The sequence below is a fragment of the Bombyx mandarina genome, chromosome 08 (assembly GCF_030267445.1).
Source record: "Bombyx mandarina strain Sakado chromosome 08, ASM3026744v2".
Classification (NCBI taxonomy): domain Eukaryota; kingdom Metazoa; phylum Arthropoda; class Insecta; order Lepidoptera; family Bombycidae; genus Bombyx; species Bombyx mandarina.
The window spans coordinates 3,905,760-3,925,998 of NC_143215.1; the positions used below are offsets into that span (position 1 = coordinate 3,905,760).

At 35.9% G+C, this 20,239-nt stretch overlaps 1 protein-coding gene and 1 non-coding gene across 2 annotated transcripts; both read right to left on the bottom strand.

Moving 5' to 3' along the window:
• Positions 1–8,903: 8,903 nt before the first annotated feature.
• Positions 8,904–18,675, bottom strand: LOC149502451 (4-hydroxyphenylpyruvate dioxygenase). Its single transcript, XM_089729439.1, has 9 exons — positions 18,530–18,675; positions 17,559–17,660; positions 15,670–15,882; positions 15,059–15,159; positions 13,866–13,970; positions 12,213–12,300; positions 10,435–10,557; positions 9,673–9,912; positions 8,904–9,045 (listed from the first exon to the last, which is right to left on the bottom strand). Exons 1-9 carry the CDS (start codon positions 18,614–18,616, stop codon positions 8,947–8,949), a joined length of 1,158 nt encoding a protein of 385 aa, XP_089585565.1. The 5' UTR covers positions 18,617–18,675; the 3' UTR covers positions 8,904–8,946.
• Positions 11,237–11,429, bottom strand: LOC149502452 (U2 spliceosomal RNA). Its single transcript, XR_016323502.1, has one exon. It is a non-coding gene; the product is annotated as a U2 spliceosomal RNA (small nuclear RNA).
• Positions 18,676–20,239: the final 1,564 nt, after the last annotated feature.

Below are 20,239 nucleotides of genomic sequence, written 5' to 3' on the forward strand. Positions count from 1 at the left end.
ACAGGGATGACTGTAGATTAGAGTCACAGGGATGACTATCATTGAACACTTGTAGTCACAGGGATGGCTATCATTGAACACTTGTAGTCACAGGGATGGCTATCATTGAACACTTGTAGTCACAGGGATGGCTATCATTGAACACTTGTAGTCACAGGGATGGCTATCATTGAACACTTGTAGTCACAGGGATGGCTATCATTGAACACTTGTAGTCACAGGGATGACTATCATTGAACACTTGTAGTCACAGGGATGACTTAGTTACTGTGTACATGAATTGTACGGGGAGAACTTGCAGCAGTAGTAAATCACTTATTTTCGTTTGTGTAATCTTTCAATGTCGTTATAGAATTTGTGATGACACAAGACTTTTATGTTAGTAGAGTGGTCAGATATGGCCGAGCGTGAATGATACTGTGCGGTATTGGCTTTTGTTTCAGATTAACACACGAGGACGTGTGTAACACAGGATGGCCGTGTCGCATCCGGGTCAATAGTTCGGAATATCAACGATACACAAACGTCAAAGTGACAGAATGGCCGTGTCGTGGTTGACGACTTTTAGTAATATTAAGACGGTGGTTTTGATTATTATTTTAAATGATGAAATGTTGTTTTGATAAATATCACAAAATGAAGGGTAGACTCCGTAACGCCACAGTTATAAAATGGCGGTACGTGGACAGAGTCGTGGCATTCCGTATCAGACAGTCATTCCGTCCGTCTCAGTCAGTGAGTCTCTGTCAGTCAGTCAGTCAGTCAGTCGGTCTGTCGGTATGTGCAACGAAACTGTCGGTTTATCCTGTCATTGTGAAAGTTGTGTGTGTTGAGTTTCAATAATTATTATTGAAAAGTTTTATTGACTAAACTGAGTTCAATCGAATACGAGTGATGACGAAACTACCGCTTAGCCATCCCTGGCGCCCCGCCCCCGACATATATATATTTATTATATATATAGTGTAATGTTTTCTTTATTGATTTAATGTATTTTTTAAGCATTCTTTTTAAAAAAAATTGCATTGTGCACTTCTTCTCTGTATTCTCTATAAGTTTGGAAAATTTCATACTCCTCCGTCCGCGCAATTTTCGTAAAAAGGGATACAAAGTTTTTGCTTTACGTATTAATATATAGATGTAACACTATCGAATGAGTGAACGAGCTCGGTGTTTATTTCGTGTTAAATGTTCACCGGAGTGCGTAGAGGTCACAACGTAACTATGCGACTGAGGTATTAGGTGCCACCTTTCGAGCCAGACCGCTGGACCAGTTTGCGCCAGAAATAGCCAAGAATTTTTATTACTGGTGGCCCGGAGGCCTTTCCAGTTTCACCAGGACAGGCGGGCGAGCAAAGGCTCAGCCAGGAGGGGTGGGATTTGCTAACAAACGCCCGAGCGCCTCCGAAGGAGACCTAACAACTCAAGGGCAATTGCTTTGCGAATGACCCAAGAATTCTACCTAAAGATGCTAGTACAGAGTACAATGGAATCTGAATACAGTAATGCGTTTCAGTTTGAAGGGAGGGACAGCTGTTGTACCGTAAAACTGACACTTGGAACTCATGTCTCAATGTGGGCGGCGGCATTTACGTTGTAGATGCCTATCGGCTCCTGTAACCAATTTAGTCTAGGGAGACCGTGAGCTCGTCCCCCCATCTAAGAAAAAAGTAGCGCATTCATGTAATAATAATAATATAACTCTTTATTTGATACCACATATACAGAGTAAGCATATAAGGCAAATAATAGACAGTGACATAAGCGGCCTTATCGCTGCAAGCGACTAGCATAGACTTAAACTTACATAAAAATATATACTTATATACACATGTGAAAAATAAATATAATATTATAGACTTACATATGATTAAATACAAATAAATACTAAAAATATGCAAGTATCTACGAACATATATATAATACTAGCTGGCCGGATCAGACTTCGTAGTGCCTCACTCGATAAATAAAAGACCTAAACTTTTGTATAAAATAAAATTAAAACAAACAAAAGGAACCCGTCCGACGGAGGAGACATGAAAGGAAAAAAAATGTTATTTTTATTTAATTCCGAGCATTTTCATATTTGTCTACTTTTTAAACCTTCTCTGGACAAATAATTCAAGACCAAAATTAGCCAAATCGGTCCAGCTGTTTTCGAGTTTTAGCGAGACTAACGAACCGCAATTCATCTTTATATATATAGATGGTGATTAACAAAAGCGTTATTGGGCCTGGCCACATAGTTTTCAAATATCGTCTCTCTATTTTATTTGACCCAGAGAGGTTTTCCGTTTATAAAACAGCACTAAAGCTAAACGGAAATTTATCGGTGTTCTTATGATAGCGCACGTCAAGGAAAGCTTCAATAAATTGCGAGAGAGATCTTATCGGGCTGTCTTTCGGGAAATTTCTCGAAGGTTCTGCGAATCAGAGGCCTTCACACGTGAGCGCAAGCGATACGAGCCGTGAAGTTAGTTGGTTGGTTTTATCCGCAGTGTATAGATGTAACACTATCGAATGAGTGAACGAGCTCGGTGTTTATTTCGTGTTAAATGTTCACCGGAGTGCGTAGAGGTCACAACGTAACTATGCGACTGAGGTATTAGGTGCCACCTTTCGAGCCAGACCGCTGGACCAGTTTGCGCCAGAAATAGCCAAGAATTTTTATTACTGGTGGCCCGGAGGCCTTTCCAGTTTCACCAGGACAGGCGGGCGAGCAAAGGCTCAGCCAGGAGGGGTGGGATTTGCTAACAAACGCCCGAGCGCCTCCGAAGGAGACCTAACAACTCAAGGGCAATTGCTTTGCGAATGACCCAAGAATTCTACCTAAAGATGCTAGTACAGAGTACAATGGAATCTGAATACAGTAATGCGTTTCAGTTTGAAGGGAGGGACAGCTGTTGTACCGTAAAACTGACACTTGAAACTCATGTCTCAATGTGGGCGGCGGCATTTACGTTGTAGATGCCTATCGGCTCCTGTAACCAATTTAGTCTAGGGAGACCGTGAGCTCGTCCCCCCATCTAAGAAAAAAGTAGCGCATTCATGTAATAATAATAATATAACTCTTTATTTGATACCACATATACAGAGTAAGCATATAAGGCAAATAATAGACAGTGACATAAGCGGCCTTATCGCTGCAAGCGACTAGCATAGACTTAAACTTACATAAAAATATATACTTATATACACATGTGAAAAATAAATATAATATTATAGACTTACATATGATTAAATACAAATAAATACTAAAAATATGCAAGTATCTACGAACATATATATAATACTAGCTGGCCGGATCAGACTTCGTAGTGCCTCACTCGATAAATAAAAGACCTAAACTTTTGTATAAAATAAAATTAAAACAAACAAAAGGAACCCGTCCGACGGAGGAGACATGAAAGGAAAAAAAATGTTATTTTTATTTAATTCCGAGCATTTTCATATTTGTCTACTTTTTAAACCTTCTCTGGACAAATAATTCAAGACCAAAATTAGCCAAATCGGTCCAGCTGTTTTCGAGTTTTAGCGAGACTAACGAACCGCAATTCATCTTTATATATATAGATGGTGATTAACAAAAGCGTTATTGGGCCTGGCCACATAGTTTTCAAATATCGTCTCTCTATTTTATTTGACCCAGAGAGGTTTTCCGTTTATAAAACAGCACTAAAGCTAAACGGAAATTTATCGGTGTTCTTATGATAGCGCACGTCAAGGAAAGCTTCAATAAATTGCGAGAGAGATCTTATCGGGCTGTCTTTCGGGAAATTTCTCGAAGGTTCTGCGAATCAGAGGCCTTCACACGTGAGCGCAAGCGATACGAGCCGTGAAGTTAGTTGGTTGGTTTTATCCGCAGTGTAATTTGATGTGTGACTTTCTTCTTCTTTTTCGTTCGCTCGCTAATTAGGATCGTGACGCATTACTGCTTCACGGCTGAAATAGGCAGGGTGGTGGTAACTACCCGTACGGATTCACGAGACGTCCTACCACCAGTAATTATCCAAATCATAATTTTGCGGCTTTGATTTTTATTACACGATGCTATTCCTTCACCGTGGAAGTCAATCGGTACGTATTTAATTATAAAAATTGATTCCCGCCTGCGGGATTTGAACACTGATGCAATGCTTGATACAATTGCACCGGGCGTCTTATCCTTTAGGCCACGACGACTTCATACACTTTCATAGACTTACGACTTTCGAAATAGTTTACTTTGTTTACGTATCGATTTTTGACGCACCGGGTTTGAGCTCCATACAGACAAATATAAAACACCAGGGAATGCTCTAGATGTATTTTGGTGGGTCGACTTTGTTCCTATAAAGTACTCTAAATATTCTCGAGTCATGACATTATTTTAATCATCATTAGACATCCCTATACGACCATATGTCGAAATAAGACTAACGGTATTCAAATCAAATCAAATCAAAAAAGTTTTATTCAACATAAATGAAAGTACATACTTGTTGAACGTCAAAAGAATTACCGCCAATTCACAAGAATTAGCCTCCGTCCTGAGAAGAATTGGCAAGAAACTCAGCGGGCATGTTTTTTTTTTTTAAATATTAGATTTTTATTTTTATTTTAAATATTTTTTTTTTTTTAAATATTCATATTACAATAAGTAATTATAACATAACAATTTTACAATATTGAAATTCCCGGAGCGAGCAACTCATTCCCACTTTGTGCAATCTTCTAGATAATCATTGACTTTATAGTAAGCTTTATTGCACAGATGTTCTTTAATAGTTTTCTTAAACCTATGTATATGTAGGTTCTGAACATCTTGTGGGATTTTGTTGTACAGGCGCACAGACAAACACCCGAATGAATTTCGTATCTTATGTAACCTACTCATCGGCACAACAAGCTTGTGTTTGTTCCTAGTATTTCTATTATGTATGTCCGACATCTTAGGAAACTCCTCAATATGTTTACGAACATACATCAAATTTTCAAAGATGTACTGGGATGGCATAGTGAGAACTTTAATTTCTTTAAATTTTTCCCTCGGGGATTCCCTTGAGTGCATGTTATAAATAGCACGTATAGCTCTTTTCTGCAGAATAAATATCATTTCTACATCGGCCGCATTGCCCCATAGCAAAATGCCATAGGACATGACACTGTGGAAGTAACTAAAGTAAACTAAACGAGCCGTGTCCGCATTTGTTAACATTCTAATTTTTTTTACTGCGTATGCTGCAGAGCTAAGCTTACTCGCCAATTTATGAATATGAGGTCCCCACTGCAGTTTGGAGTCCACTGTTATACCAAGAAATACGGTTGACTCAACAAGCTCCAATGATTCCTCAGAAACAATTACATTACTATCTACTTGTCTCACATTTAAAGATGATTTAATACATTTTAAAGTAAACTTAATACATTTCGTTTTCTTACTATTCAATAATAGGTTATTGATACGGAACCAATGAACCACACACGAAATCGTATCATTCACTTCGTCTTAGACTTGTAATTGTCGTTTAATTTTAAATAATAAAGATGTATCATCTGCGAATAATACGACCTCATGTCGGGACTCAAATCGTTTATATATATTAGAAATAAAAAAGGACCCAAAATGGAACCCTGAGGTACACCCATTTTCAACGTGGTGCCTGAAGATCTATTTCCTTTCACATCTACTGTTTGTATCCTTCCTGATAAATAGGAAGTAATAAGTTCCAATGCACCATCCCTAATACCATAGTGATGTAGTTTCCTCACCAATGTTTCATGTTCAACACAGTCAAATGCTTTGGATAAGTCACAGAAAATTCCAAGACAATCATGCGATTCCTATCAAGATTGAAATATATTTTTGATTAGATAAGCACCTGCATCAGTTGTAGAGCGACCCCTTGTAAACCCGAATTGTTTATTATGAAGCAGGTTATTTGAATTAAAATGTTCTAAAAGTTGTGTCAAAATAATTTTTTCAAAGATTTTACTCAACGTAGGGAGTACTGAAATAGGTCTATAGTTAGAGGGGTCATCAGTACTACCAGATTTAAAAAGAGGAATCACTTTACTATGTTTCATTAAGTCAGGAAATACACCACACTTAATACAATCATTAAAAATACTAACAAGATGAGAAGCAATAATGTCTATTACAGACTTCAAAACCTTTACTGATATTCCCCACAAGTCAGCTGTATTTTTTACATTAAGGCTATTAAAACTTTTTATTATATTGTTTGAATTAATTTTCTTAAATTTAAAAATTTCATTGCATTTCTTGACATGGTTATGCAATAATATTTCAGCTGCTGTGGGGGATGAATTTAGAGATGTGGTAGTTGAAACTGGAATGTCAGAGAAAAACTTTTCAAAAGCATTAGCCACATCTTCATGACTAGTTACCAATTTATCGTCTATTTTTAACGAGAATTCTTGATGGCTATTTCTGACTTTTCCACTTTCTCTACCAATGATGTTCCAAGTCATCTTTATCTTGTCAGGGGCATTTTTGATTAAATCAAACTTTTCTAAATAGTTTGGAATAGTTCCTGACATATTGATGAAATGTTTCATCATTATTATAAGCTTTTTCAGAGTAAAGATCATACAATTTTTTTCTACTTTTGTACACTCCGGTGGTGGCCCACTCGCTGAACACCGTTTTGTTTTTTAATGTTACAGTTTTAGGAATAAATACATCAGTAAAGACCATATTAATTCTCTCAAACATATTCTGGTATGATAAAGGGGATTGCCCACTCTCCATAGTGTGCTAGGCCCAAGATGGACATCAAATATTACTATAAAAATGTACTGATTCAAATTCTTAAATGTATTGGATATCTAAAAAATATATTGAAATTGACGCCACTATTATAAAAAATATAATAAAAATAAAAACTCGTTTTGAGGTTAATTTTCTATATAAATAAGTGTCGGATTGTGAGATACTTCAAGAACTTTTCTTTTCTTAATGTTTAAGATGTTCCTAATTTATTTTTATCCAATAGGGTATAAAAACACACTTAATTCTTTAAATATCTATATTTTCTTCATCTTCATACACAATTAGTATCATCTAAAAATAGCAAAGGAGAGCATATACACGGTTTTAAATCTCGGTCAGGGTAAAACCACAATTCACACAATGTTTTTTAGTCGTAGTATGAAACGTTATTGATAAAAGTAAAATAAATCGAAGAAAAATCAAAACACATCCATTTTGTACGCAAGCACAACACCACAAGCAGCAAGCGAAGTGTCAGTCAGTCAGATTAAATTCAGTGTTGTCAGTATAAAGAAAAATAATTACATGAAATTCATATATCGATTATTTTTTAAATAACCGATAATTGATTTATATCTTAATCATTTTTTTACGAGTACACATTATTTTTTATGTTTTTGTTTTAGTTGTACATATTTAAATAACAATACTAGTAAAGTTTTTTTTATTGCTTAGAAAGATCCTGGAGTGGCGACCACGTACTGACAAGCGCAGTGTGGGACGGCCACCTACTAGATGGACCGACGACCTAGTAAAAAGCGCTGGGTCTCGTTGGATACAGGTGGCAATGGACCGGTCGCACTGGAAATCTATTGGAGAGGCCTATGTTCAGCAGTGGACGGCGATAGGCTGAAATGATGATGATGATGATGAGATGGGTGGGCGAGCTCACAGCCACCCTGGTGTTGCTAAGTGGTTACTCGAGCCCACATACATCTACAACGTAAATGCGCCACCCACCTTGAGATATAGGTTCTAAGGTCTCAAGTATAGTTACAAGTTAAAGTCTAATGGGTATGTCTTCGATGTTATTTTATGTGCATAAAATCCATTAAAATCGTTTGATTAATGATAATACTTAAAATGATTTATTTATATGTTTTATTTATATACTCAAAATATTTACTTCATACGTAAAAGGATTTGAAGCTGGCAATATTTTTCCAGCAAAAATAAAAATCCTTGTTTTTTCAATAGAGTTACTTTTTTTAAACTACTTATTGTAAACTATAGTGGCGCTTATTTGCAAGAAAGTAAATGCATATTTATTTATGACAAAATTAATGCACTAAGTATTTTTTCTATAATCTATTGTCCGCTTTGGGCCGAAAATGGGCCATCCCCTTTGGGTTTTTGTTATATAAATAATTTCTGAATGTTCTTGCTTAATATTATTTCTAAACTTCTCAATTCGTTTTTTATTAATAGGAACAATCACAAGAGTATTTTTATCTTTAGAATTCATAATAGATTCAAAAGACACAAATTGTCCACTATGGTCTGATGTTAATTGATTAATAATTTTTTTGTTAATCGGTGTTACATTTGTAAATATGTTATCTAAACATGTTGCCGATGTGGTCGTTGTCCTAGTAGGCTCTAGAAATAAGTTTGGGAGGTTATATGACTTTAACAATGTTCTGAATCTAATAGTGGTATTTGTGTTTTCTAAAAGATTGATATTATAATCACCACATACAAAAATTTGTTTATTAGAGACAGAAAGCTTTAGCAATACATTTTCCAAAATATTTTCAAAAGAATCATATAACGCATCAGGAGGTCTGTACACACTTACAACAATGAATCGCTCAAGCTCTACACAGGCCATTTCAATAATCCGTTCCACAGAGAGGTGTCGTTTATTTAAATAGAGGTGTCGTTTATTTAAAACCATTATTGTGCATGCATCATTTATAATTTAGAATCTCAGCTCGTCAACACACATTACAAAATAATATGCTTAATATTCAGTGGACCAGCCTTTCACGATCAAATAGAACCGGTCAATTTTTTTGAATTGAGACTTAAAATTAATTAAATTAAAATACGTATGTGTGTTATATATATATAGTAATTTATTTGTGCTTTAATATTTTGAAGCGTTAAGAAACAGAGTTTTTTTTTATTTTTTTCTTTTATTCGGTTTTCTTTAATTTTTTTCTATGTCATTACTTGTCCGTCTTACTTTCATCGTTTTTAATATCTTTAGCGGTTTCCAATCGCTCGATCGCTTCGAAAACCCATTTGTAATTCATAGCGCCGAATCCCTGAAAACGTAAATGACTTTAAAGGTTTATTGCATTGATTTAGACAGCAAATTCCGAAACATAAACTTGTTATTTTATGATTGAAGGGTTACTGGTGGCCTGAAGGCTTTTTCGGTTTCACCAGGACAAGTGGGCGGTACCTACCCGCGCGGACTCACAAAGAGGTCCTACCACCGGTAAAAAGATAAGATAAGATGTATTGCTTTTCACAATTAATTTATTTAAAGCCTGACCTAATGATTAAAATATCCGGTGTACGCTTACCAGGTGCCAGGGTTCAAAACATAACGGGCTGATATTGTCTTTAAATGGAGGCTAATCGATGTATGAAATTTATAAATATGTATTGGCCGTAAACGGCCTTAAATTAAATGAGGTGAGGATATTATAATTCAGACTACTGGTGGTAGAACCTCTTGTGAGTCCGCACGGGTAGGTAGGTATCACCACCCCGCCGGGCGTTAGGTTTTACTTTCGTTACGGAATTTATTGATTCGGTCGCCGCGCTCAAATCGCGCTATGAAAGCTATGCAATAGCTTAAAAAACTTCGACCTTATATCTCAAGGTTGGTGATAGCATAAATAACAGCACGTGTAAAACTAAGAGAAATCGTAAAAATACTCAACCCTATGGTTTCTCCTCTGCAAAATTTCTATGAAAACCGTCGGTCGGGCTTGTACGTGCTTAGTGAAGGCCTGCAGCATGTAGCCTCTTTCATCGAAGTCGATCAGGATATTATTCTCCTGCAGAGCGGTTAGGCTCTCTGCGACTTTCACTGTACTCTTGGTCAGTTTTTCTCTGATTATCTCGTAGTATGTTGACGGCCACGTTATTATTTCGGCACCGCGTTTTTTTAAGTTTTGCATCTGAAATATATAAATTGCATGCGTGTATGATAAACAAGGAAGTCTACATTATCGGATACTCTAAGGCGGCACGACACGAAAACCCTCTTGTCGTGGCCGCCGGTAATTACATTCCCGATCCGGTAGATCGAATGGTAAACAGTCGACATCGCCCAAAACACCTCATTTCGGATCCTCCCGATCCACTAACCGTGCTTTTAGGTACCTCTCTCAAGTACCGGTCACAGTCCTCGCCGAACCCGTCGCTTGCGACGAAGGGCTCGGCAAGTAAATTAACCCACAGACACAGTACACTGAGTTTGTCGGCGGATCTTCTCGGTGGGTCGCGTTTCCGATCCGGTGGTAGATTCTGCGAAGCACTGCTTTTGGTAGGTTAAGTGTTAGCAACGTCGTCAGGTTTGAAGCCCTGTGAGCTCACCTACTTGTTAGGTTACGCTGATATAACCTCTCAAGGCTATCATCTTAGGTAGAAGAAAATAAATAAATAAAAATATACTCTAAAAACGAATAGTAGATACTTACAGTATTTACAATGTCATCAGTGTACAGTGCTATGTGTTCAACACCAGACGTACCGAGCGCTTTAACGAACTCTGACGCTTTGCTCGAAGGCCGCAATCCTTTCGCTGCTTCGTTCATAGACAACTGAAAAAATGGTAAATCATTAAGGCTTGCTGACCAAACAACCAGTTTTCAGAGTAAAAAACCTTTAGCGATTCGATACGCGTCGTGTCAAGAACCCCTTCTCGTCTGCACAAGAGTGAAGATTTGATATAGACCGTAAGATCATGATTGTACCTATCACAACTGTAAGGATTCAGATTGAAAACTCCTTATTTTGTGAGCCTAGACTCTGGTCTAAGTTAAATACTTTATCCAAATCTTTCGTGTTCTGTACTTTTTCATTTAAAATTAATCCTCTAAGTTCCTCACCGGATCTTCTCAGTCGGTATTGCTAGTGTAGAGCTTACGTTGAGGACCGCGAGTTTACATATCAAAGCGGTATAGTGGACTGGGCCCTTGACACTACTAAAGATTAGGTAGATAAAAATTTATATACAAAATTATTACATTACATATCTATACATACACGATACATTTACATAAAAAATATTAAATAACAAAAACACAAGCTTCTGTTATCAATTATCATTGTGAGAGTACATGAGATCGAAATTTTAGGGTAATAATATTATAGTGTAATTAATTATAATTTTTAATTTTTACTAATGCATTGTGCGAAACCAGGTAGACCTTTCTTAGGGCCTAATAATATTATACTATACTAGATTGTCTAAGAATAGTTTAGAGAGTCATCACATAATTTCTGAGGGCCGATCCCAGCGGCACTGCAATGCCAGGCCGACCCGTGACGAGAGTGGAGCGAGCCCCTAACATCTCGTCATTATACAAAAATCAGTTTAATATACTGGTCCCTCAATGCGGGAACTTTCAGATATTAAGCTGAAAAGAACAGATACTACACTTTGATCTTAGCCAAAAGGCCGAGAAGCGATACTATGCATGTCGAGAAAAATTCAGGTCATTCAAAAGTGTAACATCTCGTCAGCGCGATTCAATTTTTGACCACTTTTTACTTAGCGGCATCTATTGACAATTGTATTGAACTATTTTCCACATTTAAATGTCCTAACCTAGGAATAAATATTTATTCGTAGGTCCTAACCTATTATAATTTTATATTATAATTTCATTCACATTGTTCATTTGTAATCTATGAGATTTATAAACTTATTAATACTATTGGCCTTTTTTTTTAATATTTGTGTATGTAGCAAATAATTCATGAAGTGTATTTGTAATGACAAGTTTGCTGTTAGCTGTTGCTTAAAATAGAAAGTAGAATCCTAACTACCTTATGGGATTAATTATTACGATTTTGATAAACTGGTGTCAAATAATTGGTTTCGTGTTAATCGCTTGTATCAAGAATAATATACATAAACAATGAAGAAAATATCCAATTTAGAGTTTGATAGCGCCATCTTTTAGGCACGATACAATTGTATTGTTGCAAATAAATAATAGATGGCAGTGCCGTGACGGTTGTCATACTTTTCAGAGATAATAAATTGATATGAAGTGCTATTTAATATATTAAGTGTATAATGATATAATCTATGGCTATAAATCTTTCGTTATTTTCGGGTTAGAACAAGCTTCTTCTTCGGTATTTTATTGTGTTAGGTTTCGGTAGTGTAGTGGTATTGCGAGTAACAGCTTACACAAAGGGTGACCTTTATTTTCAATATCGAAAACATTGGAAAACAGGTACATACCAATATAGTTTCATCTTGATTTATTACTGATGCAGAATTTATGCAGGAATAGGGCACTAAATCGTGGCTGTAGTCCACGCACCAGAACCTGATAAAATTAGCACCCAATATAAACATCACATTTCACTCCAAGCTCATAGTTGTTGATTTAAATTTTTGTCAATAATAAGTTTTTACTGGTGGTAGGACCTCTTGTGAGTCCGCGCGGATAGGTACCACCGCCCTGCTTATTTCTGCCGTGAAGCAGTAATGCGTTTCGGTTTGAAGGGTGGGGTAGCCGTTGTACTATACTGAGATTTTAGAACTTGTATCTCAAGATGGGTGGCGCGTCTACGTTGTAGATGTCTATGGGCTCCAGTAACCACTTAACATCAGGTGGGCTGTGAGCTCGTCCACCCATCTACGCAATAAAAAAAAAAAAAAAAAAAAAAGTGTATAACACGGGTCAACACCAAATTTGACTTTGATTGCAAAGCATAAAGTTTCGATATTTTAGATCGTAATTAGACGAAAAAAAAATACATGGCATGAAACAGTTTGCTTTTGAACTTTAATAAATTGACCACATAACAAAATACATCAGCATCGTATTTACACTTTCGTGACATTTTAAGTTTTTCTGGGCTTGTACAAAACACCTGATTGTTGCTTATGACTCGAGTGCCATCTAGTGGCACCGTGTAAACGTGAACACTACACTCTCCTAGCGCGGTTTTTTTGAAAGTTTTAAAATTAATTAAAATTTATAAATAAATTGAAAAATGAGTATTATTACTATAACTATTACAAAAGCAAACTTCATACCAAAAAAATGTATTTTATTTTCGTTTTTGTGAATAATTAACCGGAAAAACCTAGTATAAACATTAGGACAAAGAACTATATTTTTTTTGTAGAGTTGTGTAATTTATGTTCAAGCTGTTTCACGCATTCGGTTTAGAGTTTTTGAATTCTTTTAACAACTATGAGCTACCTACCTAAAGTTACTTCATATCACTCAATTCCTATGACGGGATCTACAGATAAATATTTACTACTGTAGTTAGTATTTGTCAATATTTTGACGCACACACATTACATTTACAAAAAAGCACTGCGATGCATGTTGGTGTTATGGCTTCTTTCAATGTTACAAAATGGCTGCAATCATTACGGTGACCATTCGTACTGTTTTTTAAGACGCTGTTCTTTTTTTTTGTTAACCAAAAATGTCCTGTTTTTTATTTCTTTGTACTGTTTTACACTGGTTCGCAAATATTAGTTTAGAAAAGTAATTTATCTGTACATTAACTTTGGACAGATCTTTAGCGTAAAACACAACCTGGTTTACCGATAGCTAAACGTCATGTAAAAATAAATAACTGACCTAACTTAACTTTAAGAGTAAAGTTATTAATGAAAAATAAATAATAGTTTAAAAAAAATTAACAAAATACGATTTTATAGAAAATTGTTCGATTGATTTTGAATTCAAATTTATTAAAAATTATTTTCTATTTATTAATTGGATATTGCAAAAATTATACCGATGTACCAAACTGATTAAAAGTATTTGGGCTCGCCACAACCGTCATTGTAAGCTTTAGGCTTAACTTATATATTAAGATCATTTATTGCTGCATAAACATTTTAAAAATAAACTCATAAGCTCACCGGTGCATATTTAAATTCTTTTCGTACCAGGCGACAGAATCTTCTAGAGTGCCGTCCGCCATATTTCCTTCAACGTGATCTATGTACAAAAGGTTTGTTTCGGGTCTAAAAACATGCAAATATAATGTTTATGATTAGTATGTAATGTATTCCAAATATGATTATCGGTTTCAAGGATTTAAACGGGAGAAAATGCTTATTCGCCCTCTTCAAGCGAGACAAGAAAAAATTAAGTTACAAACCAAATTACATAATCGACGTGAACTTTACAGTAGACTAATTTAAAGTTGAAATTTATTGAAAATATACCTGAGAACTACCTGAAAAAATTATATTTTAACGAATCTAGCTGTAGGATTGAAATTATTTTAATAGACCTAGAAATATATATTTTTTGCGCATCGAATATGGTTATTGCCTATCATTTATGTACAAAGCAGTTATTGTCGCTTAGTCACGTTTGCCTTTCAAGCGTCGAATTATTATTATCCGACTCAGGCGACAGGGCAACGCGAAGTCGCCGTCGCGTCGTCCGAAATATTATGTCTTGCTGTATCCCCCGTATTTTCTCTCATTAAAGGCTTTTCGAGTATTTCGAGATTACGACGAAGAGTTCGACGAGTGAACTAACCCTTAGATACAACCCACTGAGTTTCTCGCCGAATCTTCTCAGTGAATCGCGATTCCGATGCGATGGTAAATTCTGCGAAGCACTGCTCTTGCTAGTGTTAGCAAATTCTCTCAGGTTGAGCCCATGAGCTCACTTACCCGCACGTAGCTGTAGTAGCCTCTTAGGCTACCAGCGAATAGGTAGAAAAAAAAAACGAAATGGCAGAACTGTCATAATACTGTGTAAACCTTACTTTCAGCTGTACCTTCATTATGTGACGTCATTTTTGGCCAAAACACGAGCTAACCGTAAACTATCACAACACAACGATTATCTAATATGTATTGACATAATAAGATGTCTGATGTATAGTTTAAAGTGAATATTTTATAGGAATAATAAATCTATTTTAATTGCTTAAAAACATGATTTATTCATATAATGTAGAAATAGTCATCGGAGGAGAATTACCTATGGAAAGATTTTTGAATTTAAGTCGGACTTTTGACTACGTTTTTAACTTGGATTAGAGCTTTAGCGTGAATATCGAATATACCTACTCGTAGTAGTAAATAATACTCACAACATCGCTGTCAGTGGATCATCTTCAACGGCTACGAATCCAGGCAACAAGATACCGTTATATCTGCTCCGATCAATTAACGTATGTGTGTTCTCTCCATACTTAAACGAAAACAGTTTTTTTTGTTTTTAGTATTTTTTTATTTTTTTATTGCTTAAGTGGGTAGACGAGCTCACAGCCCACCTGGTGTGAAGTGGTTACTGGAGCCCATAGACATCTACGACGTAAATGCGCCATCCACCTTGAGATATAAGTTCTAAGGTCTCAAGTATAGTTACAACGGCTACCCCACCCTTCAAACCGAAACGCATTAGTGCTTCACGGCAGAAATAGGCAGGATGGTGGTCCTATCTGCGCGGACTCATAAGAGGTCCTACCACCAGTAATTACGCAAAATTATAATTTTGCGGGTTTGATTTTTATTACACGATGTTCTTCCTTCCCCGTGGAAGTCAATCGTGATCATTTGTTAAGTACGTATTTCATTAGAAAAATTGGTACCCGCCTGCGGGATTCGAACACCGGTGCATCGGTCAACACGAATACACCGGACGTCTTATCCTTTGGGCCACGACGACATTTTATTGCGAATGTGAAAAATTATACTTTACCGTTTTCAAAATGGCGTATTTCAAGACACCATCGTTGTCTTCAATTTGTGTTGTTGTTTTAATTATTTCGGCTCCCCCTTCTATGGCCCTTCGAACCAGCTCGTCGAGATTGTGAACTTCAAATGCCACATCCTTCACGAAGTCTCCGCGGCTACTTAAGCTGCTAGCGAGTTCACTGTCCGGTTTTGTAGGTGACTCGAATATTATGGTTATCTGTTAATTGTCATAGATAATAAAATGTGAATAGGCGCCATTTTTAATTGGACCAAAGTCTAATCTTAGGGTAAGTTGCTACCTTAATGAAAGTTATTTGGTATTTGCGTGTGTTTGTTTTTTCTCAACGGCCATACTTAATACGTATAAAAATTATTAGTAGTGGTCGTTGTATGAAGAACTTCTATTTATTTGTTTATTTTTATATGCTTTTTTTCACTGTATCTACATTAATAGTTCTAAATTGCTTATACAGTCAAACCTGGATAAGCGAGAGTTCAAGGGAGCACAATCTCATTCTCGCTTATAGAGGTTTCTCACTAACCCGAGTTTCTCGCTAATGCACCCTCTGAATTTCATTTCGCGATTTTCCGGATTCAAACGCATTCACTATTTTAAGTTTATCACTGAAAGACAGTACTTTAATTTTCCGTTTTGACATGATACAGAACAGAATTTTCCTTCGCAATTTGTAAACGATAAACTGAGTAAGTCCGACAAACAGGACGCGTGTCCATTCAAAAATAATGCAACAAAATAACAACGTTATTTGGTTCCACGACATAGAATAGGTTCAATATTGACGAGAAAACAATAAAAAAACAACGGTAGGAAGTTCCATGAAAGTTAAGAATGAGTCATAAAATAGCAGATGTTAAATTTGTAATTTGTTTTGTCATTTGTTCCTCCTAAATAATATAAATAAATAAAGCTCGACTGTCGCTTATAGAGGTATAGATAAGTAGCAGTCTCACTTACGGAGGTCCATATGAGAAAAACGACTCTCTTTTACAGAGGTTTCTGTTTCTCGCTAATAGAGGTTTTGGGAGCTTAAAATGACGGGTCCTGGCTATTACTCTCACTTATAGAGTTTTCTCACTTATCCAGTTCTCACTTACCCAGGTTTGACTGTATATGGTATAAAAACAAAATACTGGTGGTGGGACGTCTTGTGAGTCCGCACGTGTAGTGGTACCTACCCTGCCTATTTCTGCCTGCCTATTAATGTGTTTCGGTTTGAGGGGCAGTCATTATACTGTAAAAACTGAGACCTTAGAACTATTATCACAAGGTAGGTGGGAGCATTTTCGTTGGAGATGTCTATGGGCTCCAGTAACCACTTATCATCAGGTGGGCCGTGAGCTCGTCAACCCACCTAAGCAATAAATAAATAAAAGGTATATATGATTGATTCGCTGGTGGAGTAGTTATGGCCGCTGACTGTTGCGTCGAGGGTCGTGGGTTCGATTCCCATATCGGGAAAACATTGTGTGATGAACCGGTATGCTTGCTCTGTGTTATCTATATATCGCACTTTTAGAATTATAGAGACGCATTTCGAATTTAATTCAAAAATGGACCTAGAACGACCTTTTTCAGCGACTCTTAATAATCAAACGACCAAAAGTAGCTTAGAAAGGGACAAACTTATCCATTTGTCTCTTTCACTCCGTCCCCTTCCTCTACGTCTTTTCGGTTTGAAAACTTTATTCGATGTTTTCCAAAAACACATTTTTTGGGTCGGGTCTCTCTATAATTCTAAAGGTGCGATATGTAGATATTTTAAACTTTTAAAAGTATGTTTGTCAGTCTTTGGTATCGATAACACAGGAAACCCTAAATTAAGGCCAGACGACCATGTGTGAATTGTTCCCAATTATTTTATTATAGGTTACCTTATTCGAAGTGACGGCATAGGAAATTGTTGGTTTCTCGTCGGTCGGCTCACGGACGGCCAACGGCTTAAAACCGAATCTCGTTACGAAGTAGCTCGACGCCTGAAACCAGAAAAATCCTGAGCGATTCATTTGATTCAAAATTCGTTCGAATTAAATAACTAACTTAACACATTTTTAATACGCTTTTATTAGCTTCAGATGTATGTTAGTATGTAACGGAATCTTCGAACATGATTTTGACTCCTTTCAAAACGTCGGATTAACTCGAAATTTGGTATACTTACTAAGGACCGATGACAATACAATATAAAAAAAATTATATAATATAAAAAATTATTGAAATGATTGAAATTCAACAAAAAAATTAAAAATAAATAATAGTTTAAAAAAACTAACAAAATACGCTTTTATAGAAAATCATTTTTTCAAATCTTTTTTTCTTACATTATTTTTAATTCAAATTTATTAAAATTTATTTTCTATCTTTTAGTTGGATTTTCTATAAAAGCGTATTTTGTTAGTTTTTTTAAACTATTATTTATGATTTCAACGAAGAAAGAATAGGCGGTTAAACTTGTGTATTTGAATAAATCTTGGTTGGGAAATTAGACTGTACAAAATAGAATAGAGAATTCGACTTTTTGTCTCATGTTTTTTTAGGCAGGTAGGCAGCGGCTTGGCTGTGACCCTGGCATTGCTGAGGTTCATGAGTGACGGTAACCACTCACCATCGGGTGGGCCGTATGCTCGTCTACAAAGGCAATAACAAAAATAGCTCCTATGGTGTTCCGTGATAAATTAGTACTAAACTGAGCCATGTGTACGCATTCCCATTGCCAGCAACAAACTATATTGCTTGACTAAACTAGATACTGTTTGAATTCCCAATCTGTATTAAGTTGTATTAAAAATTAATAATTATCTAAGAAGAGGTAAACATATCAAATGGCTTGGTAATTGGTACTTACGGTTTTTGCGTTTCCCACCCAGAAAACGAGGTGATGAAAATTCAAAACTTTCCCACCGTAATTACTTTTCTCCGGTCCTCTTGTCATATTTATTTTTGTCTAACAGAAAAAATACAGTACCAAATTAATTAATTAAAAATTATAACCAAAAACAATCTGGTATAATACGAACAAATACAAACTTTGAAACTATAACAATACGCTTAAATAACAAGTCGAACTGAAATTTAAAATCGTTTTACTTTTATCCGGTTTATTTGGCCTCGATATGGCCGATATATGACCTCAAAATTAAAAAAAACAAAATGTGTGCAATTCACACGTGGTAGAAGTGAAACCTTCCAAAATTAAAATACAATTATCCTAAACGTCTTAAGTATATGTAAAATTTTGTCATTAGTAAATAATTGTAAGGTAGCGCCCTCTGTGAATTGATATTTTGATTTCACGTATAATCCTAAATTAAAATTCACTACAAGAGCTTTCATACACACGTTAGTATTAAAAAATCTCACAGATGGCGCTGTATTAAATAGTATGTATATTTCTGTCTCATTCTTTGCTGGCTTCATCCTACACATTTTTGTATTTGTGTCTCTTACCTGTCGTTTTTTCCGTTGCATCCGGTTTTAAATCACAACGATTCTAAAGAAGTTTTCACTTCAAAAATATTTTTGTATTGTACGTCTCAAAGCTCCTAATTACGTCGAAAGAACTTGTCACAGATAGATACAGGGTCAAGCTAGTAAAACGCGAATTTCGTCGTCTCGTATAAATTATGAAGCCTTGTTTACAATTGATTTTTGGAACTTAAAAAAAATAATTATCTCTAAAGTCAGATTACGGACGATAGCCTTACGTGACGTCACGCAAGAAGAGAGAAATGTGTCACAAGCCAACGTTCTCGTTTGCACGCTCAAGCTCTGAGCGGAACGTGACACTTTTTCGTGCATGCAGCCGGTGTTCATCGATGTATCAGATGTTATCACGTCAAAAAAAGGCGTAATTATTCATATTTTGCACTAATTCAGAACAAGAAACGAATACGAACGTTTTGTTTTCGAGAAATTTCGAGAATTTGATTCGAGAAATCGTGTACAGATTAATACAACAGAATCGATACGGGCTAGACAAAAAAATGAGCGAGAAATACAGCGGGTCTGCTTTATAATGCAATCTAGTTTGATCGAAAATTGCAATAAAATTATAGGCTCTATATATTATTAGCTTGCGGCAGCTTGTTCATTTCTAAGATAAGGCTCGAGAATTATTAATTACTAGCCGTACTCGCCCTCTTCGCTGCGTATTTAAAATTAACATTATTATTTATTGTCATTATCATTAAGGAGTCCAACACTCATATAAATATTAACCTATCCATTAAGTACATGTATTTTCTAGATGGATACCAAGTTTCAAGTCAATCGGATGCATGGTTCAGTATTTATAACGGAACATCCGTAAAAACCACTGTAGATTTATATATTAGTATAGACTACTTAAAAATATGGAACGGTTTTGCTTAGATCTTGATTATGGATAGCTGTTCGATTCCCGGTCGTTTCTTACAGATAAGTATGGAGATGTATGGACGTATGTATGTACGTATTCTTCTGTTACAATGTATGGAAGCGTTTTTGAATTATGAACAATTATGAACAATCCCGTAATTATGAACAATTACGGGATCGTTATCTTTGGAAGTGTACG

Excerpts from the sequence above, each read along its gene's own strand:
- LOC149502451 (XM_089729439.1), bottom strand. The coding sequence starts at position 18,616 with ATGACAAGAGGACCGGAGAAAAGTAATTACGGTGGGAAAGTTTTGAAT. Across the intron at positions 15,883-17,558 it reads ATGCCGTCACTTCGAATAAG|ATAACCATAATATTCGAGTC; the intron begins GTAACCTATAAT and ends GACAATTAACAG. Across the intron at positions 9,913-10,434 it reads CTGATGACATTGTAAATACT|ATGCAAAACTTAAAAAAACG; the intron begins GTAAGTATCTAC and ends TATATATTTCAG.